The sequence below is a fragment of the Furipterus horrens genome, unplaced genomic scaffold, assembly GCF_987537825.1.
Source record: "Furipterus horrens unplaced genomic scaffold, mFurHor1.1.pri manual_scaffold_1, whole genome shotgun sequence".
Taxonomy (NCBI): Eukaryota; Metazoa; Chordata; class Mammalia; order Chiroptera; family Furipteridae; genus Furipterus; species Furipterus horrens.
Window position 1 is genome coordinate 131,838,742 of NW_028327171.1, and position 27,566 is coordinate 131,866,307.

At 35.4% G+C, this 27,566-nt stretch overlaps 1 protein-coding gene and 2 pseudogenes across 5 annotated transcripts in view; all 3 read left to right on the forward strand.

The window, feature by feature from the left end:
• RAB3GAP1 (RAB3 GTPase activating protein catalytic subunit 1) overlaps positions 1–27,566 on the forward strand; it is a 124,646-nt gene that overhangs the window by 91,790 nt on the left and 5,290 nt on the right. For all 5 annotated transcript variants that reach the window (XM_090279467.1, XM_090279472.1, XM_090279479.1 and 2 more), the window contains 9 exons: positions 2,910–2,996; positions 4,087–4,259; positions 5,472–5,526; positions 5,765–6,136; positions 11,819–11,956; positions 15,226–15,453; positions 25,720–25,816; positions 25,914–26,017; positions 26,145–26,260. In XM_090279467.1, coding sequence (XP_090135593.1) covers positions 2,910–2,996; positions 4,087–4,259; positions 5,472–5,526; positions 5,765–6,136; positions 11,819–11,956; positions 15,226–15,453; positions 25,720–25,816; positions 25,914–26,017; positions 26,145–26,260 — 1,370 coding nt within the window. The remainder of the gene's footprint in view (positions 1–2,909; positions 2,997–4,086; positions 4,260–5,471; positions 5,527–5,764; positions 6,137–11,818; positions 11,957–15,225; positions 15,454–25,719; positions 25,817–25,913; positions 26,018–26,144; positions 26,261–27,566) is intronic.
• Positions 816–1,496, forward strand: LOC150021929 (high mobility group protein B1 pseudogene; annotated as a pseudogene).
• LOC150021930 (chromobox protein homolog 3 pseudogene) lies at positions 23,306–23,837 on the forward strand (annotated as a pseudogene).

The window sequence follows — 27,566 nt, forward strand, 5'->3', positions numbered from 1 at the left end:
CAATGTGACCAGAATTGTATTTTTGAAAAATTTCTTTCACAGCAGTCCAGAGAAAGCTTTATATTTTATAGTGAGTACTAAAAGGGGCTATGGTGTCTCCTAGGTATGGTGTGGTAGAACAGGCCCTGCCTGGGAGCCTGACTTACTTTGTGATTTCGAAAAAAATTTACCCTTTGTGACAGTATGGATGGATCTGGAGAACTCTATGCTAAGTGAAATAAGCCAGTCAGAGAAGGACAAGTGCCATATGATTTCACTCATATGTGGAATCTAATGAACAAACTGAACTAACAAAGAAAATAGGGACAGACTCATAGATGGAGAACAGATGACAGCTAGTGGTGGGCAGGGGGCAGGGTTAGAGGGTGGAGGGATTGAGCAGAAAGGAAAAAGGACTCATGGACATGGACAGCAGTGGGGTGATTGCTAGGCTGGTGGGGGTGGGGTGGGGGGATGGAATAAGGGGACTGAATGGTAATGGAAAAAATAAAGATTAAATAAAAGAATAAATTTTTTTTTAAAAGGAGAGAAACCATTTAACTTTAGTTTCCTTATCTGTAAAAGAGGCTGAGATTGCTGTGAGGTTAAAGGACCTTCTATTACACTGGTGTATGGTAGGTCTTACTATAATTGGATATATTACTATATCCAATTATATTGGATATAGATATTCTTACTATAATTGGAGTTATAATCATACTTCTGGCACATTGTGCATTAATACAGTCTTAGGGACAGCCATCGCAGTACATTGAGCTCCATAGAGACAGCACCGGGGCAAGTGCGAGCTGGATGGGCACTGGGCGACTCTGTGCTCGCTGAGGAAAAGTAATCAAACATGGGCAAAGGAGAGCCTAAGAAGCCGAGTGGCAAAATGTCATCATATGCTTTCTTAGTGCAGACTTACCGGGATGAGCACAAGAAGAAGCACCCAGATGCTTCAGTCAACTTCTCAGAGTTTTCTAAGAAGTGTTCAGAGAGGTGGAAGACCATTTCTGCTAAAAAAGGAAAATTTGAAGACATGGCAAAGGTGGACAAGGCCCGTTATGAAAGAGAAATGAAAACTTATATTCCTCCTAAAGGGGAAACAAAAAAGAAGTTCAAGGATCCCAATGCACCCGAGAGGCCTCCTTCGGCCTTTTTCTTGTTTTGTTCTGAGTATCGCCCAAAAATCAAAGGAGAGCATCCTGGCCTGTCCATTGGTGATGTTGCAAAGAAGCTGGGAGAGATGTGGAATAACACTGCTGCAGATGACAAACAGCCTTACGAAAAGAAGGCCACTAAGCTGAAGGAGAAATATGAAGAGGATATTGCTGCATACCGAGCTAAAGAAAAGCCTGATGCTGCAAAAAAGGGAGTTGTCAAGGCTGAAAAAAGCAGGAAGGAGAAGGAAGAGGAGAAAGATGAAGAGGATGAGAAGGATGAGGAAGAGGAAGAAGATGAAGATGAAGGAAGAAGATGATGATGATGATGATGAATAAGTTGATTCTAGTGCAGTTTTTTTTTTCTTGTCTATAAAGCTTTTAAACCCCTGTACACAACTCCTTTTAAAGAAAAAAATTGAAATGTAAGGCTGTGTAACATTTGTTTTTAAACTGTACAGTGTCTTTTTTTTTTGTATAGTTAACACACTACCAAATGTGTCTTTAGATAGCCCTGTCCTGGTGGTATTTTCAATAGCCACTAACCTTGCCTGGTACAGTAAGGGGTTTGTAAATTGGCATGGAAGTTTAAAGCAGGTTCTTGGTGCACAGCACAAATTATTTATATATGGGGATGGTAGTGTTTTCATCTTCAGTTGTGTGATGCGGCTTATATGAAATAATTGTTGTTCTGTTAACTGAATACCACTCTAATTGCAAAAAAAGTTGCAGCTGTTTTGTTGACATTCTGAATGCTTCTGAGTAAATAACATTTTTTTTTTTTTTAAAAGAGAGACAGTCTTAGGGAAAACCTTCAAGAGTAGTGCAATGAATAGAAACCCTTGTCTTGGAAACTGATATTAATCTTATCTCTGTCATTAAGCTGAACAATACTCTTAACCAGATTTTCAGCTTTTATGTCTAAGACATGGGCAGTGATACTTAGTTTACATAGTAATATGGGAATTAGGATATTGTTTGTAAATGTGCCTATGCCTAGTAGTGGGGGTTAGCATAAAATATGTGGCAAAGTATGCATAGTAAAAGGAATTACAAATCAGCAGTATCACAAAGCACTTGGAGAGACAGTGATAAAAGGACTGCAAATAAATTTCTATAGAGAAGGCCCCTTCTTAAGAATGTATCCTTAGAGATTTTATTCATTATATAGCTTGTCATATATGCTGATTTTTTTTAACCACTCCTACACACTTACACACATAAACAGAGACCTTGTGGAAAAGATACACTGATCATTACAGGTTTAGACTGCTTCCTACTTTCTAGGGGTATCTCATAAAATGAAGTTATGTGTCTTAAATATCATACTTTTATTGTTTCACATATGAAAACCTGTGGAATAATTACTGAGTTTCATGAATATATGGGTTTTTGAATTTTCATTTTATAGCTTTGTCTTTTTAATAATATTAATACTTTTTGAAAACTTTAATAACCTTGGATGAGCCTGAAATCATATTGAAGAAATTTTGGGTTTTCATTCTGTTTTGGTCATAGAATCAGATGGTTACTATTAAGAAAAGCGTCTGATTTCTAAAATTGGCTAGTTACTAAAACTTTGTATTTTCAGAGGAAAAGAGAAAAAGCTTCAGATGATGCGAGAACTAACTGGCCAGTGCAATAAGAGCATTTTCATTGTTTTAACAGCAAAATCGTTAAAAAGTCATATAGTGCCTATATGAGTAACAAAAAATAAACAAATTAGGAAATTTGGTTGAATACGTGGTTATTTTCTCTCTTCTTAAGTACTTATTCCCTGATGCTGCTTCTGAGAAACCATTAGATGGAACTTCTTCAGCAGAGAGTAATCCTTCATCAGAGAGTGAAGAATATGTAAGTTGATTAAGTTGATTTGGAGTTCAGTAATTAAAATGCATCATATTTCTAAGGGCCTGCTATATTTCTAGTTTAGTAGCATAAGAATCTTTTTATTTTAAAAATCACTTTAAGAAAACTTGAGTGGAGATCGATCATGGCCTCCACTCAGAAGATGACCTGCTTTGAATAGCAAGAACTTCTCTGGTAACAGTGAAAAAAAAAAAAACATAAATATACTGTGTAGGATTGTGGAAATTTCCTCATTTTAGCCTTTTCATAAGTCATAAAATTTATGTTTTGCAACAGATTCTTTCTTGTATTTCAAACTAGAAAGTGATTGAAAAACTCTTTAATGAATTAAAATATGTAAAATGAAGCCCTGGCTGGTGTGGCTTAGTGGATTGAGCGCCAGCCTGCAAACCAAAGGGTCACTGGTTCGATTCCCAGTCAGGGCACATGCTTGAGTTGCGGGGCAGGTCCCCAGTTGGGGGCACGCAAGAGACAACCATACATTGATGTTTCTCTCCTTCTCCCTCCCTTGCCCTCTCTCTAAAAATAAATAAAAATCTAAAAAAGAAAAGAAAAATAGTTTTTTTTTAAATATGTAGAATGAAATATAATTTTATGTTCTCCTAATCCAAGTTTTTGATAAATTTAGAAATGAGAATTTAAATGACAGGTATAGAGATATATCAATCTGTTACAGTAGTTATTGTAACTAAGTGAGGAAAAGCAAAGATCTATATGTTCTGTTTGTACAGTTCTGGGTTTATTTTATGTTTTTGGTTTTGACAAAAAGTGGTACTGTTTTTAATTAACAGATTTTTAAAGCAACACATGAAATTTGGAATACATCTTAAAGATTCCACAGAAGAAATTGAAACTTATAACTTTAGTTTCACCAAACTATAGCTTTACCTTTTTGATCCTTGTAGAAATCTTGAAAACATGAAATGGCTTAAGAATAATTTAGGCAGTAATGTGTTAGACATTGATAAAAATTAGTTTGTATTTTAGTATTAAAATCTCTACCCACACAGTTTTGATTATACATATAAATATGTTGTTAACAGGTTTTACTTTTGTTTCTATTTTGTTAAATTAGAATCTCTACAATCAGTTTAAATCTGCACCATCTGACAGTTTAACATACAAATTGGCTTTGTGTCTTTGTATGATCAATTTCTACCATGGAGGATTGAAAGGAGTGGCACACCTCTGGCAGGAATTTGTTCTTGAAATGCGTTTCAGATGGGAAAACAACTTTCTGATTCCAAGGTAATAATTTCCATTTCCATTTGTTTAGATAGGATTTTTGTTTGTTGGCAGAATTTGACTTTTGGACTATTCATTCTCTTATAGGAAGTCTGCTCTGAGAAAATAGTAAGAAATTTTGGACATGATTTATGTTCAGAGGTATTCACTGCAGCAATAGGGAGGGGAGAAAGTGAAACAACCTAAGTATCAAACATTAAAAAAAAATGGTTAAATAAATTATGATGTATCTCTACAATGGAAAGTTATGGATCTATTACAAGTTTTTTCTCCAAGAATCTCTAGTAAAATTGAAAATGATCCTAATACGTGTGGTAAAGTAGAATATAGTGCTGTATGTTTCTAGCACTTTCAATTATGTACAGTAAAATAACTGGAAAGAAATACAGGCAAATGTCCAAATTGGTTTTCCCATGTGTGAAATGATATTTTTACTTCGTTCTTTATACATCTGTGTATTTTCTAAATATTTTGTAGTGAACATATACATTTTTATAGTTGGAAAGAAAAACATCTTTAGAGTTTGTAAGTTTAGATATTAAACACTATCTGATTTTTTTGGTATAGTTGATACTGACATTTCACTTAATCACATAGGAGAGTTTAGTTAGCGTAAATGTTGATGTTGCATAGGTTACTGCTCATCTGCCCTTGTTTTTCCTTTATATGTAGAGATTCATCATATGAGTAGTATAAAATGGTGACTAATCCAAAAATGTTTATCTTACGTCATTTCTCAGTCTTTGCTTAGTTAGATTCTCTCTTTGGTGATTACTGAGAATTTAGAGGATTAGAACTAGAGGCAGTCCAGGCAAAAGAAAGGTGGTTTTTATATTAAGAATCCACTATAATAATTGAGAACTGAAAAGATAGTTTAATCTATTTTAAATGGTGTGAAAATACTGTATGCTAGCTACTTCCTGGGGTGGATTTAAAGACTTTTTTTATTTTAAGTTTCTAGTAGCTTGGGAGCTATTGGTAGTTTACTATTATGCTTTGAAATATCTATTATGTTTGCTCTTGATGATGTGTGAACTAGAAGAATAAAATAAATTTTGATCTTTTAATCTTATTTGCTCCATTTCTGCTATGTTACCTGTATAACTCTACTTTTGATTTCTTATCAATGTGGCAAAAAAATTGTATGAAAATTATGCATATCTGGAGCAATTTTACTAAAGCTAATCTTTCTTTTCCCAATACTTTATTTGATAGCTTAGCAAGTGGACCCCCAGATCTAAGATGTTGTTTACTACATCAGAAGCTACAGGTAAATGTTTTCCAATATAATTGTGATGTTGAGTCAGGTGGAGCTTAGTTCTAATGCTAAATTTAAGTATGGATTATAGGCTATTTTAGTTGTGCTGCTGTAGGCTACTTAAAATCACTATAAGTCACAGCAAGGTCTAGGTAAAGGGTGGAAAATGAAAATTAAATATTCAAGCAGTGGGTAGGTTTTGATTTTACTGTAACTAATTCAAATATATATATATTTCTGTTTCCTTAAGATGTTAAATTGTTGTATTGAAAGAAAGAAGGCACGTGATGAGGGGAGAAAGACAAGTACTTCAAATAATGTAACTAATGCATATCCAGGGGATGCTGGAAAACATGGAGATCAGTTGGGATCAGATCATCCAAAAGATATGGATAAAGAAAAGGGTGAGGTGGGAAAATCTTGGGATTCTTGGAGTGATAGCGAAGAAGAATTTTTTGAATGTCTAAGTGACACTGAAGAACTTAAGGGAAATGCACAAGAGAGTGGCAGGAAAGGAGGACTTAAGGAGATGGCAAATTTAAAGCCAGAAGGACGACTTCATCAGCATGGGAAACTTACATTGCTACTTAATGGAGAACCTCTCTACATTCCAGTAACCCAGGTAAGACATGGACTGGCCCTTTATGTTTTAATTTTTTAGAAAACTTGTTGTTTGTATAACTTCATCCTAGTAGGGGATGATTCCTTTGGATAGAGGCAGTTCTTTAAATAGTCTGTGTTCAATGATCTAAGATTTGAAATCTGAATAAACTATTGGGGTTTTTAGGTCTACCATTTATGAAATTGAGAAATGTTTTGTAGTTTAAGTAGATAGAATAGCTCATTATGTATAATGTGATATATTATTTTGTAAACTGAGTGGTGAGTACTCAGGTTTTTTTAAAAATATATTTTATTGATTATGCTATTACAGTTGTCCCAATATTTTCTCCTTTGCCCTTCTCCACCCGATACTCCCATTCCCTCCAGCAATTTTCCCTTTAGTTCATGTTGATGGGTCACGCATAGAAGTTCTTTGGCTCTGCCTTTTTTATACTATTCTTAACACCCCCTGTATATGTATGTACCAGTTTGTGCTTATTAATTTCTGGAAATTTCCACCCATTTTTCCCCCTTCCCCCTACAAGCTGATGACCTTTCAAATGATCTCCATATATATGATTCAGTCCCTGTTCTGCTTCTTTGCTTAGTTATTTAGATTCAGTTTTTGATAGTTGTGAATTCATTGCCTATTTATTGTTCATCGTTTTGATATTCTTTTTCTTACTTAATTCCCTTTAGCATTTCATATAATAATGGTTTAGTGATGATGGACTCCTTCAGTTATCTTGTCTGGGAAGCACTTTATCTGCCCTTCCATTCTAAATGATAGCTTTGCTGGATAGAGTAATCTTGGTTGTAGGTCCTTGCTTTTCATCACATTGAATCCTTTTTGCCAGTCCCTTCTTGCCTGCAAAGTTTCTTTCGAGAAATCAGCTGATAGTCTTATAGGCAGCCCTTTGTAAGTAACTCTCTGCTTTTCTCTTGCTGCTTTTAAGATTCTCTCTTTATCTTTAACCTTTGGCATTTTAGTTATGATGTGTCTTGGTGTGGTCCTCTTTGGGTCCAACTTGTTTGGGACTCTCTGTACTCCCTGGACTTGTATGTCTATTTCCTTCACAAAATTAGGAAAGTTTCCTTCATTATTTTTTCAAATACATTTTCAATTTCTTGCTCTTCCTCTTCTTCTGGTACCCCTATGATTTGGATGCTGGCATTTTAAAAGTTGTCTCAGAGGTTCTTAAGCCTCTCCTTGATGTTTTTAATTCTTGTTTCTTCATTCTGTACTAGTCGACTTTCTTTCTTATGATTCATATCACTGATTTGAACCCCGGCTTCCTTCCCTTCACCATTGGTTTTGTGTGGATTTTCCTTCATTTCACTTAGTATAGCCTTCATTTATTCCCTTATGCATTTGCTGTAGTCAATCATGTTTGTTAAGTCTGTGAGCATCATTATCACCAGTGTTATGAACTCTGCATATGTTAGGTTGGCTATTTCCTTGTCACTTAGTTCTTCCACTGGAACTTTGATCTACTCCCTCTTTTAGGCCATACTTCCCTGTCTCCTCAACTTGATAGGGTCCTGTGTTTGCCTCTGTGTCTTAGGTAGAGCTGTCGCACCTGTTACATTGTAAGGGGCGGAGCCTTAGGTATTCATCAGTACAGGGCAACCGTTCACCATGTTGTGGTGCTGTTTGTGGGGGAGGGGTCTGAGACAGAACAATGCTGCTTGCTCAGCACTCACCCCTTTTCCAGGCACTTCTCCCACTTCTGGTGTGGGACTGGCACACCTCTAATTGTTGCTCTGGCCATAGTTCCCAGAGTGGGTGGGTTTGTGTACGTTCTAGGACCATGGGGGCCTTCTAAACAAATGAACTCTGCTGAGAGACTGGCAGTTGTTCCACCGCCCCAACCCTCACTGGTTTTCACTGTCAGAAGCCATGAGGCTTTATTCTCCCTGGTGCTAGAACTGTGGGCTGGGCGGTCTGATTTCAGGCTGGGATCGCTCCCCAGATGTCCCTCCCTACTTTTATAATGTGTGACTGTGCTTTCCACTGACCTGCCACTGCTGCCACCACTGCTGCCACCACACTGCATCCTCTCCTTCCTGACTCCCCCCTCCTACCTGTCTGAATGAGTATTCTTTCTTTATATCTTTGTTGGACTTCCATGCAGCTTGATTTTCTAGTAGTTCTGGTTGTTTTTAGTTTTGAGGTAGTTGTTTTTCTTCTTATGGTTGTGGAGGGTGGTGAAACATGTCTACCTACATCTCCATCTGACTGGAAGTTGACTTTTTCTTATATAAGTGGCTGAAATTGCTTCCCAAGATGCAAAGATTTACTTAAAAATGTTTGTAACCAGTTTCATATTCTAAAATGGACTGATGAATTGTAATAATAGTACAGTGGGAGGTTGGGATTTTGGTAATTTTAAACATGAATTCTGTCAACTTTATTATCTATGCTTATATTGTTTCTTCGTCAGGTGTCTATCATTTAGAAGATTAGGGGTTTTTTGTTTGTGTGACTGGCCTTATGCTTTTCCTTCATTATAGTCTTTTAAAAGTAAATTATATTTAGGTATTTTTTGCACTAAATTTTAGTATTAGGACAGAATATTCTAATGCTAAAAACCAAATTTACATTTTTTCTTATTTTTTTATGAAGCCTGCAGTTGGTGTTGAGGTTTGGTTGTATAGACTTTGGTTTGGGGATCTGGTAAAACTGGGTTCATGCCCTTGCATTACCACTTATGAACAGTATTGCTAGTAGAAGCTGTTTCCTCTCTGAACCTTTATTCCTCTCTCTAAAAAAAATAGTTTAGGTATGCACAACTAATGGACATAATCTAAAAGGGGGGGACAACTGGAGGGAGGGGGGCCACCAGGTGGAGGGGAGCAGAGGGAAGGGAAATTGGCACAAATGTAATATTTTAATCAATAAAACACATTAAATCTGAAAAAAAAATAGTTTAGTTTACATTTTCTAGAATTTTATATGACTACAATATGGTTCATGGTTTTTTGTTATGTTAATCTTTTAGTATGATTATTTTACGATTTACACATATTTTTGTGTGTTATTGCTTAGTAGTGTTCCATTGCATGGATATATCACAGATCCATTCATTCTTTTTTTGATTGATGTTCCAAACATGGTCATAAGAAAACTTTTGAGGGTGATGGATATATTCATAATCTTGGTGGTGGTGATTGTTTCATGGGTATATATTTATCAGATGCACTCTTTCAATTATTGTATGTTGATTATATGTCAAAAAAGCTGTTAAAAAATTAAATTGTCATTTGATGAATAATTGACAAGAAAAGAAAAGAAAGTATTTCTGTGTTGCTCTAATGTATCTCTAGTTTTAAAATCTTACCTATTATTTGATGATCCAATATTAAATACTTTAAAAGCCACTAATAGTTTGCATTACTCTGGGTTGTTTAGGATTAAATCACATATTATATTTAAAAACATTTGGCATGTAAATATTAAACAAAGTTATTTTTTTATAATATATTCTTTCTCTTTCCATGTTCTAAATAACAGTACTCCCTAATTTTAATGATCTAGTTGCAGATTGTCTTGGTTTGGTTGGGTTAATAAACAGTTCCAGAAGGTTGTTCTAGAAGCCCAAGTTTTTCTTCAAAAGGCTACGTTTCATTTATTTCAGATGCTTCAGTTTCCACCTTTGAATTTATCATCTAAATCTGAGATAATGTAAACTTATTTTTCTCTCAACATGTATCTTATGTATTATGCAGTTAATTTGTATGTCTTACCTTTAGGAAATCAGGGCAAAATTTTAGTCCATTTTACTATCTTATTTTAAAGTTAATCTTATTTGAGTTATAACCACTATATAGATGCTTATATTATAAAATGTCTGAAATTCAAAATGATCCCAGTTAAAACCAATATAATTTCAAACTTTAGAATTTAGCTTAAAATGTGCCATTGATCACACACACACACACAGAAAGTGACTTTAGGTCCTTGCTTCATAAGAATTCAAATACCCTCCTAGTCCTTTCTTCTAGATTAAGTCAGCCTAAAATTTATGGTTAGGAAAAGCTACAAGATTTTATCTGATACTCTAGAGCCAGGGCTAGGAGAGACAGCTGTGGAGAATGTTGGAACAGGAGTCCTTAGATAGTAGATTGAACAAACTAGTAGTTCTCAAAGTCAGCTTCAGGCAGATGTTCTAGATTCCCTCTTAAGTTTGCCACTTGGTAGTTTTGCCACTTGATGATCTTGGGCAAGGCATTTTATCTCTGTACCTCAGTTTCATCACTTGTAAAATGCCCTGACCACCTCTCAGTGATCATATGAGATCATGTGTATAAGAAAGCTTGGAACATATTCAGAAGTTTTATATATGAAAATATATGGTTCTCATGCTGCTTGCTGCCTATATTCCTCTTGGTCACGTTCTTCTCCAGGTGGGAGGGATAGTCATTATCCTTCCTTCCTTCCCTTTCATCCTGTAATTTCAGGGCTGCAGGACAATGAAAACTAGCTCCTTCTTAATAAAAGGAATGAAAGCCTTTTCTCTTGAGGGTACTATTTTATAGAAGATTCATATAATTTTTGAATTTGACTTAGACGTCTTGATATCATAGAGTATGAAGCTTATACCAAACCTAAATATTTTGTCTCTAAGTGGTAGCATTTATTCAGTATCTGCCAAGATTTATTCTTCACAACAGTGAGTCACAGAACGTTTGAATGATTGTCCAAGGTTATAGAGCTGGGATTCAAACACAGCAAGTTGGTTCTAGAGCCCAAACTCTTAACCTCTATCCTACTGCCTTTTTAAGTATTATTCAACCCTGAGTATCAATGGGAAACTGTAAAAGTGATGCATATTCATTGTAGAGAAAAGAAAACAAAAGCTCCTAATTTTATAATCCAGAGATAATCATTGTTAGAGCAGTTCCCTCCCAAGTTTCCTATATCAAACCGTTTTTCCGTTATTGTATATTCAGATTCTTTCTACTTTTCACACTATGATAAATAATGCTGTACTGCTATTACTAGAAACAGAACTGTTGAATCAAAGGACATGTCATAAATGCTTTCCATGCATTGATATCCAGATTGTTGAGTTCTTCATATTTCAAATATAAAATCTAATGAAATCAATTCTCAGAGAACTTTCCTAAAGCCCTTTGAAAGTTGTGAAATGTTTTCTCTCACTCTTTTAATGATTCTACACTGTATCCTCCTTTAGATTTACCTTAGCTGCTTTTTATTTGGGGTTACACTAAAATATATATTGTCTCTGATTCGCAGTTATTTGGAGACTTTTATTTGGGGTTCATTTCATTTACCTTTAATCTAATTTTCTTATTAGTTATAATAAAAATCTTATTGCAACTACTGATAACATACTTAAAAATATCATTAGGACTTTATTTCTATATCGTTAATAGGCAGGACAATGTTCAGTGCACCCAGATACCTCTGTCTTGTAGCCATCAATCCTCACCAAGGAGAACATGATGATCTTATCTGTTGGGGGCAAGGGGAGATGCTGAAAGTCATACTTATTCTTATTAATTTGTTACGTTTTTATGTAGGTTCCAAAAAACTTGTGAATTTCTCTGAATTCTTTTAAATACATGTCTTGGGACTGCTAGAGCTGAAGTAATTCTTGTCTTTATTCTATTTTAATAGTTCTTTTTTGTCTACAAAAAAGACTATTCATGAGCTTTGTCCTTTGGTGCTTCGCAGGAACCAGCACCTATGACAGAAGACCTGCTTGAAGAGCAGTCGGAGGTTCTAGCTAAATTAGGTACATCAGCGGAAGGGGCTCACCTCAGAGCACGCATGCAGAGTGCCTGTCTGCTCTCAGATATGGAGTCTTTTAAGGTGGGTCACGCTCTCAGAGCTTGAGATTCTATTCTGAATTATTCTGAGATGAAGCTGTGAAAGTTACTCAATAAAATTGTATGAAGACCTGAATGTCTTTTTTTATTAAATGTTTTTATTTCTGTAGTATTTAATAACACCCCACTTCTATCCCCTAAAGGTTGTATTCAGAGTTGCTTCTTAAGGTTAAAGAAAGAAAAGAACAATCTTTGAATAATAGTTGAAAGTTCAAAATTGAATTATTTTTATATGTGTATTGGGATGTCTTCCATCTCTGTGTGTGTTCAGCCAATATAATGCAAGGCTTTTAGAAAGCCCTGAGGGTTTAACATAGTTCCTGCATTCAACCAACTTTGATATCCTACTTTGTGACTTGCACTATGATTAGATAAGTAAGAAATACAATGTTTATCAACCCCGTTACCGTCTATTGAGGAAAGCAATGTGTAAATAATTATGTGATGAGTACTCTAATGAAGGTAAGGTCTAAACGGTGACCAACTCTACTGAGTGGGTCATGGAAGGTTTTGCAGATGAGTCGCCATATAGGATGAGTAGGCATTTGCTACCTGAAGAACGTTATTTTAGGCTTAAACATAGGCCTGCATCTAGATCATAGAGAATTCAGAGAATGGTGACATTTCACTTATTAGCTTAAACATACAGGGACAAAGAAAAGATTTTTTTTAAAACTATTACTGATTTTTTGAAAGAAGTAAGTGTGTGTGTGTGTGTAAAAACAAACAAACCAAGTGCTTAGCTCATTGAGGCACAGGCTGCTTTTTCCTACTGCTGATACTCTGAACAGCCTCCCAGACCCAGACTTTCCTCCTTAACCTGCCACTGCCTGTGATGGCCTCCATCTTCCCATTCCATTTGCCCTGCTCAGTCCTGCTTCTGTGCTATATACGCCAGCCTGAGTTAGATTTTTTCCAACATGAAAAACCTAAGAAAACCCATGAAAACGTACACCACTTTTACCTTTCCTGATAGCAGATTTGTGACCATAAAAGGGAGTCTCTTTATTCCCTGCTTATTTCCTCCATATTTACTAAAAGAAAAAATCCTTAGTAAACCTTTAAAGAGCTGCATGTTTTCCTTAAAGAGTAAAAAGATACAGCATTATTCTGCTGTGAAATAAGAAAGAGAATGTGTTGTTTTAAAACAAACAGTTGATATAGTGAATAAAGAGAAGTCAGTTGGCTCTCAGGGCATGTATTAAATCAAAAATGCAGATCAGGGAATTGGTATAGAGGGTGTGTGCACAGTAGGAAGTACTAGCCTGCCCAGCAGCTGTTTTCTGCCTGACCTCTAACTGACTTCATATTCGTTTGTCCCTGTCCTGCTACAGTGTCCTTGCAGAGGCAAGTACAGAATGAAATTCCAAATCGGAACTGTAAAAGTTCTTCCCCCATAGAAACATATTGGCACCTGATGGTAAGGTTCTATATAATTCCTTTAACACTGAGCTTCAGCAAAACTGTGGTTCCTGAAATTCTTTTGGATTAATATGGGAACCTACAAATCTCTTTATAACATTATTTTAATCTGAAAATACTGTATTTCAAATAGTCTTGTTACACATCTGCCCCTGTGTAGGAACCAGACAATATATTTAAGGAAATAGGTAGTCACTCTAAAATAGATAGGATTAGCTCTCCCTTTTTACATAGTGATGACTTCCTGTAAGGGTCCTTGGGAGAATCCCTAGAGCTTTCAATGAATGCTGATATGTACCTGAGGTACCTACACCTGACAATTCCAGAAGGACAGGGCCTGTTCTCTAGCATGCCCTTGGAGTACATACTTGTAACAGCAAAACAAAGATAAGCCATAGCTGAAGTGAGCCTTGACCTGCACCTGACAGCGGTTTGTTTAGCCTGGTCTGGTTAGGACAACCAGAAGGAAGAATTCTGGTGTGAACTACTGTCTTTCTTTAACACATTCTTTGGTACAGGAGGGTCAATATTATTTTCTTTTTTTTAAGTTCTCTCTCTTCACTCAAGGCCCATATTTAGATTCCGAAGATGTTCTCATGTGGGTGTGACATTGCCTGGTTAATATCAAGATCTTTATGCATGAATCCTGAATCACACAGTAATCTTGACCCTTTGCAGTTCACAGCAGTATTTTGTTGCCATGTTGCCATAGCCCTTACAAATTTATGTTGTTGACTATCAGTTAAGGACCCTTCCCTGATTTCTCTCCCCTCAGGGGCATTTCCTATATTGAGGATGGTTAAGCTGGCTGGTGAGCCCAAGAGGGAGGAATTGGCAGTTTTGCCCTTCACATTTAAGACTAGCCATTCTTATCACTTCTGTTTGCATTTTGGCCTTTTAATTTAATTCAAAAAGAAAGAAAATGAACTTCCATTCAGCACTTCTTTGTTAATGCTTACATTACCTACTATTTTAGTCAATTAAATATAGTACTCACAGCAGGAAGATTATGTTGTGGTAGAAAATATAACCAAAGGTATGTGTTTAATTTGTGTACACATATTTTTTGAGTATTAGGGGGTGATATATATATATGCCCATCCATAGTACTCTGCTAATATATTACTGGACACTTGCAAAAAAGAACTCTATGCCTTACCACTAGCACTGTGAGGCCTCTACTTTTTGCCCAGGCTTGACTGTAGAATTACTTAAAGGATTTTGAAATGCGCCATTGTTAATTCTATAGAATTATCCACTAAGTAAAACTTTAATTAGTTAGGTTTCAGAAACCTGAAAAACAATAATTTGAATTTCTATTCCTTAACAGCACAAAAGCAATTGATCTGATAGTAATCTGTTACATAAAGCACAAAAATTTGATAGCTGAATAGAACATTTTTGAGGTTAGCTGATATTTACTGCAGTAATGAGCAGAACTTTTCCATTATTGTGCTGTTATTCTGATCACGTGTATTACTTAATTTACTTGTACTTACTTGATACTTTTATAAGTACTATAATTTTAAATTATGTAATTTATAATCTGTTTAAGAGAATTATTTTCACTTTATATCAAATTTTTATTTCCAAATTCATCAAATGAAAATGTTTCCTTTCTCTATAAAACAGACAAAAACAAAATGCTTTTGATACTTAAACATCTGATCTGTTTTTGAGATGACACTCAAACTCATGTCACATACTATATTTTGTAAAGATTTGGTAGGCTTTTTGTGAAAGAGGAAGTGTTAATATGATTTTACAAACAGGTTTATTGGTAACTGTTGATTTTTAGTTGAATCTGCTGAAATTTTTGCCTTATTTTAGGCAGCTAACCCAGGTTGTTGTCTGGAGGATTTTGTGAGGTGGTACTCACCCCGAGATTATATTGAAGAGGAAGTGGTTGATGAAAAGGGAAACATGGTTCTGAAAGGAGAACTGAGTGCCCGAATGAAGATTCCAAGTAACATGTGGGTAGAAGCCTGGGAAACAGCTAAACCAATTCCTGCTAGAAGGCAAAGGAGACTTTTTGATGATACACGGGAAGCAGAAAAGGTAACTGAGGTTTGGGTATCTAATACTAAAATGGTAATTATTGTTCTAGCATTTTAAAAACTTACTACCATAGACGTGAGAACTCTGGATACACTTGAGAAGCAAAACATTGAAATTTAATGAACATCTTATGTATTTATTATTTACATTTAAGATTTTAGAACTAGTTGCAGATAGAACCAAAAATAAGACATGTATATTTTACATAGAATACTTATCATGGGATTGTCTCACAGCATATATCAAAAGCCTTAAAAATGGTCATGTCCTTTGACCTAGCAATTCTACTATCAAGAAATTTATTAAGGAAATAATGAGAAATACATAAAGATCAATGTAAAGGAATGATGTTCAACGAAGTTTTTAGTGAAAAAGTGGATATAACCAAATTACCAAAAGTAAGCTTGGTTCAATAAATTGTGGTATAGTCATTTAGTAGACTGCTTTACAAGTACTAAAAAATATTTGGAATTCAGGTAAATAGTGGTAGCTGCATGATAGTAAATTGCCCCATACACCCTCCTACCCACCCATCTTCCAAAAATCCCATGCAATTAATAATTAAATAAATCCATGCCTTAAGCATTACTAGGAGATGGAGATTACAGTAACCTTCAAATTAACAGTAAGTAGATAACAAGCCAAATTCCGTTGGAGTCTCCATTGCTGTAGGCCTAGGGTATGGAGAGTGAGGACAGGGAGTTTTAGGAAGAGGTGAGGGATACAGAAGACTTAGATGGAGCAGAGTCACCCCAGAAAGAGGGAGCTTAACACTATGTGCCACAATACTCAATACTGGACTGGCTACAAGGAATGGGCTCTAAAGTAAGCAAGACTGGAATGAACATTCATAGACACTGCCTTGGGAAGAACCAGATATATAGAAAAGGATTGATACTCCTTAAAGATAAAGCAATGATGGAAAAGAAGAAAATTAAGGATCTTGCAGATATTAAAGAGAAAAAAACTTATCAACCTTCCTCATCCTCTCCCATCAGTTAAAGAAATTGTGCAGAAAAGGGGAACTTTCAAATTATGACATGACTAGTAATAATAAAGACCAGACCACATCCATACAAAACTATTTTTTTAAAAATGCAGTTGGATCATTTTAGCTAATGAAAACATTTCCCAGAAATTGAACATGAAGCAGAAAATTATTAACATAACACTCCACACTGAATCAGATATCTTTAAACAAAGCGTCGGGGATATGAAAAATCATGTTTAATTTGAAATGCTAAAACCAAAAACAAAAATGGACCCAAAAATCGAGGTTAGAAACAGAAGAAAAAGACAACCATATAAAAAATAAAGACTAAATTACAAGGGGCCCAAGGGAGAATAGATTAATATTTAAATTTAATAAAAGGCATCAAGGAAGAGCAGCAAAACAGCAAGAGAATGAAAATGAGATAAAGGAGTAAAAGGCATTGGGGAGAAAGTAATAGAAATGCAAGATAGGAAAAGTAGGAGTAATAAAAGAGTCCTCGAGGAAGAAAAATCAAAACACTAGAACAGGACTAATGTTTAAAACTGCAATCCAAGAAATTTTTTTAAAAAGAAAACTTGAATTTACATATTGAAAGGGCTCACTGGGTGAGTGCAGGGGAAAATTGACCAGGTAGTCCCAGTGCTATGTACAGCAGTCCCTCTCTATATCGCTGTTCACTTATCGCAGCCTCACTGAATTGCGGGATTTAAAAAAATATTATATTTAATTACTTATCATGGATTTTTCGCTATATTGCGGGATTTTGCAGTACTGTATACATATGTTGTTAAAGTTACGTAGGTTTAAGAGTGTAGAATATGTTTAAGAACATAAGTAGTGTTTATAAAAGTGCGGAAAAGGTTAATAAGGGAGTGGGAAAGGTTAATAAGAGATGGGACTGGTTTATAAGTGTGTGGGAAGGGTTTATAAAGCCTTAAAATATATATAAAATAAATGTAAGGTTCCTACTTCGTGGATTTTCACCTATCGCGGGGGTGTCTAGAACATAATACCCACAATAAGTGAGGGAATACTATAAATTGTTTCAATGCATAGTAATCGGAGGAAATTTCTAAAATCTTTTTATGAAGTAGCTATAATATTAGAACCTAAACCTGATAAAGATAGCATATAAAGAAATGGTTCAGACCAGTAATACTTAAGAAATTGGATACAAAAATTCTAAGTGAACAAATTCTATTATTACTTTAAGAAAATTAGACATATTGAGTGAACAAATGATGATTATTTGGAAATCTATTTATAAAATTGATTTCATTAATAGGTCTAAGAAAATTATATAATTTTCATATACAGTAAAAGGTCTTTGATAAAATTTAATATCTATTCCTAATAAAACACTCTTGAGAAAATAAGAATGGATGGATACTTTCTTTAAATGATAAAATATTGGGTTAGCCAAAAAACGTGTTTAGTTTTTCCCATAAAATAAAAGACACATTTCTCATTTTCACCACTAACTTTATTGATTTGGATATTTTGAGTATGTCGGCTATCTTCTGTGTGGTATAACCTTGATTGTTCTCAGTTAATGTCTTGATTTGGTCACTATCAACTTCAAGCATGGAGCATCGTCCAGCGACAAATCTTAAGCACAAAACTTCACAAACCACTTTTGACATATTCTGTCAATCACAGCACCTTCTCCATACACTGCACAAATCTTTTTTGTGTTTCAGTTGCATTTTTATCTTTCCTGAAATAATAAAGCATAATTTGCCAAAAATGTTGCTTATTTTCTTTCCTCTTCAGTATTAAAATGGCTACATAAAAATTCACCAATTTTGATGGGTTTTATTTTATTTTATTTTAATGCTACTAGAACCATCTTATGGGGGGGGGGATAAAACCTTTTGGCCAACCCAATATACATAGACCTCAATCCTAAACACAGCGTCTTAATGGAGGAAACCCTAGAGATATTACCTCTACTATCTCTGCTGCCACTTAACATTATTCTGAAGTTATTAGCTAATGTGATTACAAAAGAGGAGACACCGCTATAGGAGTTGAAAAGAAGAAAGACCTTTTTTGTTTGCAGATGATGGGACAATATACCTGGGGAAATCTAAAGAATCAAAGATAAAACCAATTCAAACACAATAATTCCTAAGGTAGGATATAAAGTTAACATACAACTAGTAGTGTTCATATACACAAATAATAAGCATTCCCAAGATGTGTGTGTCATTTTCTCTTGACCATAAGAGAAAAGAGATAAAATGCTTAGGAATAAACTTAACAAGGAATGTTTGAAATCTGAATAAAGACAAACATTTCTGAAATGCATACTTGAACAAACAGATATCCCTCGATCTTGTTTAGGAAGTATCAACCTCATTAAGCTCAGTTCTTCCTAAATTAATTTATAAATTTAGTGAAATCCCAATAAAATACCAAAAGACATTATTATGCAGCCAAATTCATACTGAAGTTCATATGGAAAAATAAACATGCAGGCTTAGGACTCAGGGGTTTCAAGAGCTGAGTGTTAATGTGTTTCTTTGGGGGTAATGGAACTGTTCTAAAATTGGTTGTGGTTTTGGTTGTACAACTCGGTGAACATACCTAAAACTATTTAATTGTGCTCTTTAAATGGGCTAATTGTAATTTAAAATGAGCATGCAAGAAAAGCTGAGAATAGATTGAAAAGAAAGAACTATGGGGGAGGGGGTATTGGAAGAAAGCAATGAACCCAACCAGATATTAAAGCATAGTAGTACAAAACCTATTTAAATAATGTTATAATGGCCCATAAATAGCTCAGTGAAACAGAATACAAAGTCCATAAAATACATGTGGAAATCAAGTATGTGATGAAGATGGTATCAAAAATCACTGTAGTATAGCTGGCCTGTCTAATAAATAGTCTTGGAATAGCTGAAAAGCCATTTGGCAAAAGATAAAACTAAATCCACCTCTCATACTGTACACAAGAATGGATTGAAGATGAAACCATGGAAGTACTAGAAGAAAACATGGATGAATTCCCCTATAGCTTGCATATAGAGAAACGCTTTTAAATTAGGACTCAAAACCCAGATGCAGTTAAAAATATAGTTGATTAACCTTGACTGTGTAAAAATAAAATCTTTTGCACGGCCAAAGAAAAAGTCAAAAGATACGATAAACTGAAAAATACTTGTAAACTGGGAGAAATATGTGTATTACAGATAAAGGGCCAATATAAATTAAAACTTACTAAGATAACCATTTCTTACACATCAAATTGGCAAAAATTGAAAAGCCTGATAAATATTTGGTGAGGCTTGAGGCAGCAGGTTTTCCCATACATTCATTGCTGGTGAGAGGCAAGGTGGTACACTCCACCTGCACCCCACCTTTTTGGAGGAGAATTTGACACTAATAAGATTTACATGTGTCTTGACCCTTTAACCTAGACGCAATCCCACTTCCAGAGATTTACCCTAATATTTTCAGCACTACAAAAATAAAGATAAATTAAGTTGTTCATTGCTGCATTGCTTGTAATTACAAAATACTAGAAACTTCCCTGGCTGGTATGGCTCCATAGGTTGGCCATTGTCCCACAAACCAAAAGGTTCCCTGGTTTGTTTCTGGGTCAGGGCACATCCCTGGGTAGGATGCTCAGCCTCCATGCAAGAGGCAACCAGTTGATGTTTCTCCCTCCTTTCCCCTCTCTCTAGAAATAAGTAAGTAAAATATTTTTTAAAAATACTACAACCTATCTCTTTGCCCAAATTTGGAAGCTTTTATGAGTAAACTATGATTCATCAACATAATTGAGTACTGTGCAATGCAAAAGAATATGTATTCTTCATTTTGTGTAAAAAATAAGGAGAATTAAGGAAACATATCCACCTATCTTTACAAAAAGGAACTCAGTAAGGATAAATTAGGAAACACTGAAATTAGTTAATAAGTGGTTGGAAGGGGGAGGGAAAGGTAGACTAGAAGGAATATGGGAAGGAGTAACACTTAGAAAAGAGTATACTTTCTGTATATTTTTAACTTCTGAAAAAATGTTAATGACCTACATATTCAAATGTTTAATCAACAGGATTGGAAAGAGGAGAAATAACCTAAAACTGAAAGCAAGCTGAGATAAATTAATCTTGCTGTATTGTCACCTAACCTGTTCCACCCCGGAGGCTGGTCCCACTCCAGCACCATCCTGGAGGGAACTTCTGTGTGTCAGGCTCTTGACGGTGTAGGAAAGATTCCAAGGACAAGTCAGTGTGAGAATGAAAGCAAATTTTATTCAGGTGGAGACAGAGGTCAGGGTGCAGGCGCCACTGTGAAAGAAGCTAAAGTATGCATCAAAAGGATGCAGCCAGCCTGGTAGTAAGTTGCACACGTGGTCAGTCAGTTCTTGGGATTTTATGTGTTTCCAAGGAGGGGGGGCTTGTTTCTAAGCTTTGTGTGGCCAAATTCTGACTCCCCCTTCTGCTTGTGGTGTCAGTTTTCATTATGACATATAATGAGCTTTGGGGTCTGTCTTTGGTCAATTTTTCCTCTATCTTGAATTGATATGGTTTTAGCAAGTCCTTGTTGCTGTTAACTTCTGTGATCCCCACAGGGGTTTCCTGCCATAAACTTGTTTACCTTTGATTGTACAAGGAAATGGGGTCTAGGTGTAAATCAGGTGAAGAACATCATATTTGCATGGTTTAAAGTGTACAGATTACTTCTGAATTGCAAAGAAATAATAACTATATAGTGGAGAAATGGAACAGTATCTTGACTAGATGATCAAAACTATATCACCAGTAAGGGGAAGATGGAGGTTGTCTGCAGTGAGATGTGAGTCTCTGAAGGATCAAACATCACTTACAGATACTGTTTGATCCAAGAGTGTATAACCTGTAACTAATGAGGAAACAAATAAACCCCAAATTAATATTCTGTTTTGAAAAGAGCTAAAACACATAAACACCCACACAATTGTGGGAGTATATTTAAAGGACACGGGAGCCAACTGAAAGATTTTTTAATGGCCAACACTGAAACAATTTGAACAACAAAATGAAGTAATATCGGACATCATTGAGTATATAATTATATAAATAAATGATTAAATATACTGGAGAGAAGAAACAAATCTCCCATGCAGAACTCCAAATCTACTCTGCCTTCAGGGAAGTGGAGCATAACTCTCACCATAATTGTAACTTCCTTCCAAAGAATACCGTGTGCAGAGTGGGGAAATAAATAACTGATTTTACAGTATAGAAACCTGACAAACACTGCCTTCACCAGGTGAACAAGGTTAACAACAGGTATAAATCATATTGATGATACAGACTCTTGATATGATGTGATGAAAATGACACCCCTCTGGTCTTTCTCTCAAAAATATATAACTCCAGTTTAATTTTAAGAAAAGCATTTAATAAATCCCAGTTGAGGGACTTTTTATAATATACCCAACTAGATTCCTCGAAACTGTCAAGGTCAATTAAAAAAAAAGCCAGTTCTCAGAAACTCATATCCAAGACGAGCCTAGAAGCATACTAAATGTAATATGCTACTCTTGATGGGATCCTGGAACATTAGATAAAACTCAGGAAATTGATTATACAAATATTGACAGAATTATTCATAATAGCTAAAAAGTGGAATCAATCAAAATGTCTATCAGATAATGAATGGATAAGCAAAACAAGGGTATATCCACACAATGGAATATTAGTCATAAAAATGAATGGAGTTCCAATACATGCTACAATGTGGATAAACCTTGAAAACATTCTAAGTGAAAGAAACCAGAAAGAAAAGACCACATATTGTATAATTCCATTTATATGAAATATCCAAAATAGGTTAATACATGAGTTATAAAGTTAGTTTAGTAGTTGCCAGGGGCCAAGAAGAGGGAGAAATTGGGGAGTACTCTTGGGTTTGGGTTCTGGCTTTTCTTTTTTTCTTTTAAGATTTTATTTATTTATTTTTAGAGCAGGGAAGAGAGGGAGAGACACATCAATGTGTGGTTGCCTTTTGTGTGCCCCCAACTGGGGAGCTGGTACACAACCCAGGCATGTGCCCTGACTGGGAATCGAACCAGCCACCCTTTGTTTCGCAGGCCAGTGCTCAATCCACTGAGCCACACCATCCAGGGCTGGCTTTCTTTTTGAGGTGAAAAAAGTGTTCTGGAATTAGATAATGGTGATGGTTTCATAACCTTGTAATTAGGCTAAAAAACACTGAAACCCCATTTTAAAGTGGTGAATTCTATGATAAGTAAATTATATCTTTTTTAAAACTAAGAAAAAATAAAGTATGGGATTTTGTTACCCAAAAAGCGGGGTTGGGCAGCAAGAGAGGCTATACTCAAAATATCCATGTTATAAAATACAGACTAGAAAACAGTTCCAGATTCATGAAGATTAAAGAGGTATGGACAGCTGAGGGCAGCACATGATCCTTTAAGTGGATCCTGCATGGTGGTGGGAAAAGGTTATAAAAGACACTAGTCAGTTCACAAAATTATAATAAGGATAGCAGGTTAAATTAAAATTATTTGATCAACCCTGGCCATTGAGGCTCAGTTGGTTGGGCATCCTCATAAAAAGCGAGAAGTCACCAGTTGATTCTGGTTAGGGCACATGTCTAGGTTGCAGGTTTAGTCCCTGGCTGGCATGTGCAACAGATAGATGTTCTCTCATATCAGTGTTTTTCTCCCTCCCTTCCCCTCTCTCTAAAAATACATTAAAAAAAAAAAAAGTATTTGAGGTGGTGCCAATACCCCCCCCCCTTGCAGCCCTGCCCCCTGCTCCCTCCCCCTCCCCCTCAGATGTGGCTGAAGACCTACAGGGCTGGAGAGACCCTGCAGTCAGTCTGCAGTAAAAATTGGCCTCCATTAAAGCTACATTGCAAAAAATGGGAAAGAGCAAAAAAAGTTGAAGAGGCAAAGCCTGAAGAATTTGTAATGGAAAAAGTATTGGACCGACACAAAGTGAATGGGAAGGTGGAGTATATCCTGAAGTGGAAGGGATTAACAGATGCTGACAATGCTTGGGAACCTGAAGAAAATTTAAATTATCTAGAGTTAATTGAAGCATTTCTTAATTCTCAAAAGGCTGGTAAAGAAAAAGATGGTACAAAAGGAAAATCTATCTCTGGCAGTGAATCTGATGATAGCAAATCAAAGAAGAAAAGAGATGCTGCTGATGAACCAAAAGGCTTTGCCAGAGGTCTTGATCCTCAATGAATTATTGGTGCCACAGACAGCAGTGGAGAATTAATGTTTCTCGTGAAATGGAAAGATTCAGATGAGGCAGATTTGGTGCTGGCAAAAGAGGCAAATAGGAAGGGTCCTCAAATTGTAATTGCTTTTTTTGGAAAGAGACTAACTTGGCATTCTTGTCCAGAAGATGAAGCCCAATAATTGGTTGCATTGCCATATATATATATATGTATATATATAAAAAATATGGGTCTTGTTTTTTTTATTTATTTGCATGAAGAAATAACTCCATTCTAATAAAATCAAGTTCGATATGTTTGTTTTGAAGTGGTAATGGAGTGGTAGGAGGTTGCATGTATAGCACTGGTTACTTTGGAACAAAAGCTTTCTGTAGTTGCTTCCTTTATCAGAAAAGAACATTTGATAGCATGGCATATTCTTTCCTCTGCATTAGAGAACAGCTTTTTTAAATGTTGGGGGAAATCTTCATTAGCATTACTCAGTCAGAATTTGTGTTTTAAGTCATATATGCCTAAGGATCACTGTGGGCTTTTTGTTTATTTGTGGGGGGTGATGCAGATTCATTGCTCTACTCACTCAGTCCTTTTGAATGCAATGGCCACACCATACACATACTCACTCCACAGCATCTACTGCCCCCACTGACTAGTACAGTGAAGTTGTCATTGTTCATACATGCACATTCCAGTCTACTCTGCTTGGCTGCCAGGTTACATTGATGTCACAGAAACTGTTCTTATATTGACAATGGCTGGACTTTTTCTAGACAGACCTCATATATTGTTTACTTTATTGTAAATACCGGTAAACAGTGGGCAGTAGTTTTATATTGCTTTTTAAAAAGTATTTGATCAGTGTTAAATTTACATTTAAAATTCCTAATTTTAGGAAATACACACTGAAATATATGAGAATAAAAGGACATGATGTATGCAAGTTGTTCTCAAATTGTCCTGAAGAAAAATTATATGTATATGTATTTGTTAAAGAGAAAACCATGGGTCCAAAATTGCATCACTTCTGTTAAAAGAAAAAAAGAAAACCAATGATACCAAACGAAGGTTTAATTGGTTTGTATTTTAATTTTTAATTGCAGTATCAACCTCTCCTAGAAACATAATCTTAATCAACCAGTCTTTAATTTTCATGTCAAGCACCAGTAAGGTAATCTGCCACCTGGCCTCTCTCCATCCCCAGTAGAAACAAGAGTCAATCTGCATGATTAAAACTCTGTATTTTTGAAATCAGAAAAATAAAACAATTTTTATTTTGGAAAAATCAACTAACAATCAAACCAAAAAATTAGTGGAGGGTCACTAGAAATGTTTAGAAATGTTAAATGAGAAAAACAGGTCACAAAGCAGTATTTTACATACTTTATTTTAATTCATTTAATAAATTATGTATATTTGACATCTTGAAAAATCCTGGAATGCAAATGCTCCACTGTTAACAGTTTCTATCCCTAGGTAGTATAATTTACCAATGGTTTTTGTTTTCTTTGTATTTTTCTAATTTGCTTTCATTGCATATGGAAGCGGTGCAGGGGCCGGGAATGTGAGCATTTCACCTTTATTAGAGAGAGAAATACTTAGTAGTTTTCAGTAATATTATTCTTATCTTTGGGAGTAGTAGCTACTTACCTGGATGAGTAGAGGTAGGTACTAAGGGAAGAGAGCTCTCTACTCTTGTAAGAGATGTGAGTTCAATGGTCCAGAGCAGCAATTTTCAACTGGTGTGCTGCAAGAATTTTTAAAACATGCAATACCTGACTATTTAGTCAGGGCCACTGACCTTTTTTCCATTAGATTGTGTTAAAAAATGATAACAGCTAACACAATAGTCGTCTGGTGTGAATGAATCAAAATTATACCTATTTTTTTGTCGGATTGGCAAAAAATATATATTTTGGTGTGTCACAGAATTTAGTAATTAGTTTGTATGTACCATGAAATGAAAAAGGTTGAAAATCACTAGTCCAGAGGGTTTTTTGCTTTCATAAATGCTGCTTTATTCTTTGACGATTGCATTGATCATTTATCTAACTCTGTGCCTCCTGCAGGTGCTGCACTATCTGGCAGTGCAGAAACCTGCAGACCTTGCTCGGCACCTGTTACCTTGTGTAATTCATGCAGCTGTACTCAAGGTAAAGGAAGAAGGTAAATGTCTTACTTGACTAGTAATTAGTTCATTTTTAAAATGAAAGTGTCTTTTGTCTAACTTATTTAATGATGACTTTGATCTTTTTAAAAATAGAAAATCTGGAAAACATTTCTTCAGTTAAGAAGATTATAAAGCAGATAATATCCCATTCTAGTAAAATTTTGCACTTTCCGAATCCAGAAGACAAGAAATTAGAAGTAAGTTTGATGATCTTGCCCTGCGTTCCCCCCAGTTGGCAATAATGACTTTCAAGATACATTTTTAAAAGGCCTTGCTTTTTTGTTGTTGTTTTCCAATGTATAACTTTTCCTTTTCTATTGTTAGGAAATCATCCATCAAATTACTAGTGTGGAAGCCCTAATTGCCAGAGCCCGCTCACTGAAAGCCAAGTTTGGAACTGAGAAATGTGAACAAGAGGAGGAAAAGGAAGATCTTGAAAGGTAATTGCTATTTGACTAACTCATTTTCATCTACAGTAGGAAAAGCCACCACTCTCTAGAAAATTTTAATGAAACGTTGAGATTTTTATGATACTCCTATATTGTTTGTAACAAGTATTGGCTAGAGACAGAGAAGTACTTAATTATCATAGGAATTTACCTCTACTGTATTTGCTAGGTGTCTCTCTTCCTCCCACTATCAGAAACAAGTCTATCGGGTCTCTCTCTAGCAGTGTCCTTGTTTGCTCTTGAAAGTGTGGTGCCTGCAACTTCTTGAGGAAAAGCTGTTTGCTCTTTGGTACTTGAAGTGCCCCAGAGCTTTGCTTTCAACTCTCACTGTTCCTTAATCACAATATGAGGTGTTCTGCAACTCTATTTCTGCTCAATATTCATTTAATTTTTTAAAAGATTGATGATAGATATCAAAGGTGCATTTACCATGCACCTTGCAAGTATGTTTGAAAATGAGCAGGTGACCTCTCCAGGATGAGGCAAATGACTGGGTCAGTCTTTTCCTCCTACTGAGGCAGCACCATTTCCAAGGGAGCCTTTCAATGTGAACCCATCAGTTTTTGCTCTTTGAAAGGGCAGTATTGTTTAAATATGTGATAAAGTATTTCCAAATTAGCTACTTCAGTACCTTGCATTTGTTATAATGTTAACATTTTCATTAGCCTTTCCACAAGGAATGGCATTGTTGTTGATAATTAATAGTATATGACAAGGCATTTGCTATAGTTTTTAATAAGTTTTTGTTTGAATTTTATATCTTTTGTTGAGTGAAATTTTCTTCTAGCCTTGTTTGATCCTTAAAATGCCTTCCTTTTAAGTGAGAAGAATAAGCTCTGTCAAGTGAATCATTTCTAAAATAGCAGTATGAATTAGTGAGCAGGGGGCACATGCTTGGTGACTGTGTCTGGCTCTGTTAGCTTCACTATACATTATCTGTGATAGAGTTGGAAGTACACTATTTCCAGTACAAAATGGCACAATTTATAATTAAGACTTTGCCCAGCAAAACATATATGTGGTGTGCATGTGCATGTATGCACACATATATGTGCTGATTCACCTCAAAAGAACAAAAGTAAGAAATATGGATCATTGCTTTGCTGTGTAGATGAAACTTGGTTTTCATTATCCCAAAAAAAGTTTTTTTTATCTTTTAGTGAATATTTCTTTCTAACGCTTTGACAGAGATGGGCTTTTCACAACTTTAATGAAAACAGTTGAAAGACAATGAGATTGTCATTTGAGTGGATTTTAATTCCAAATATCAATTCATCCTGCTATAAAATCTCCACTC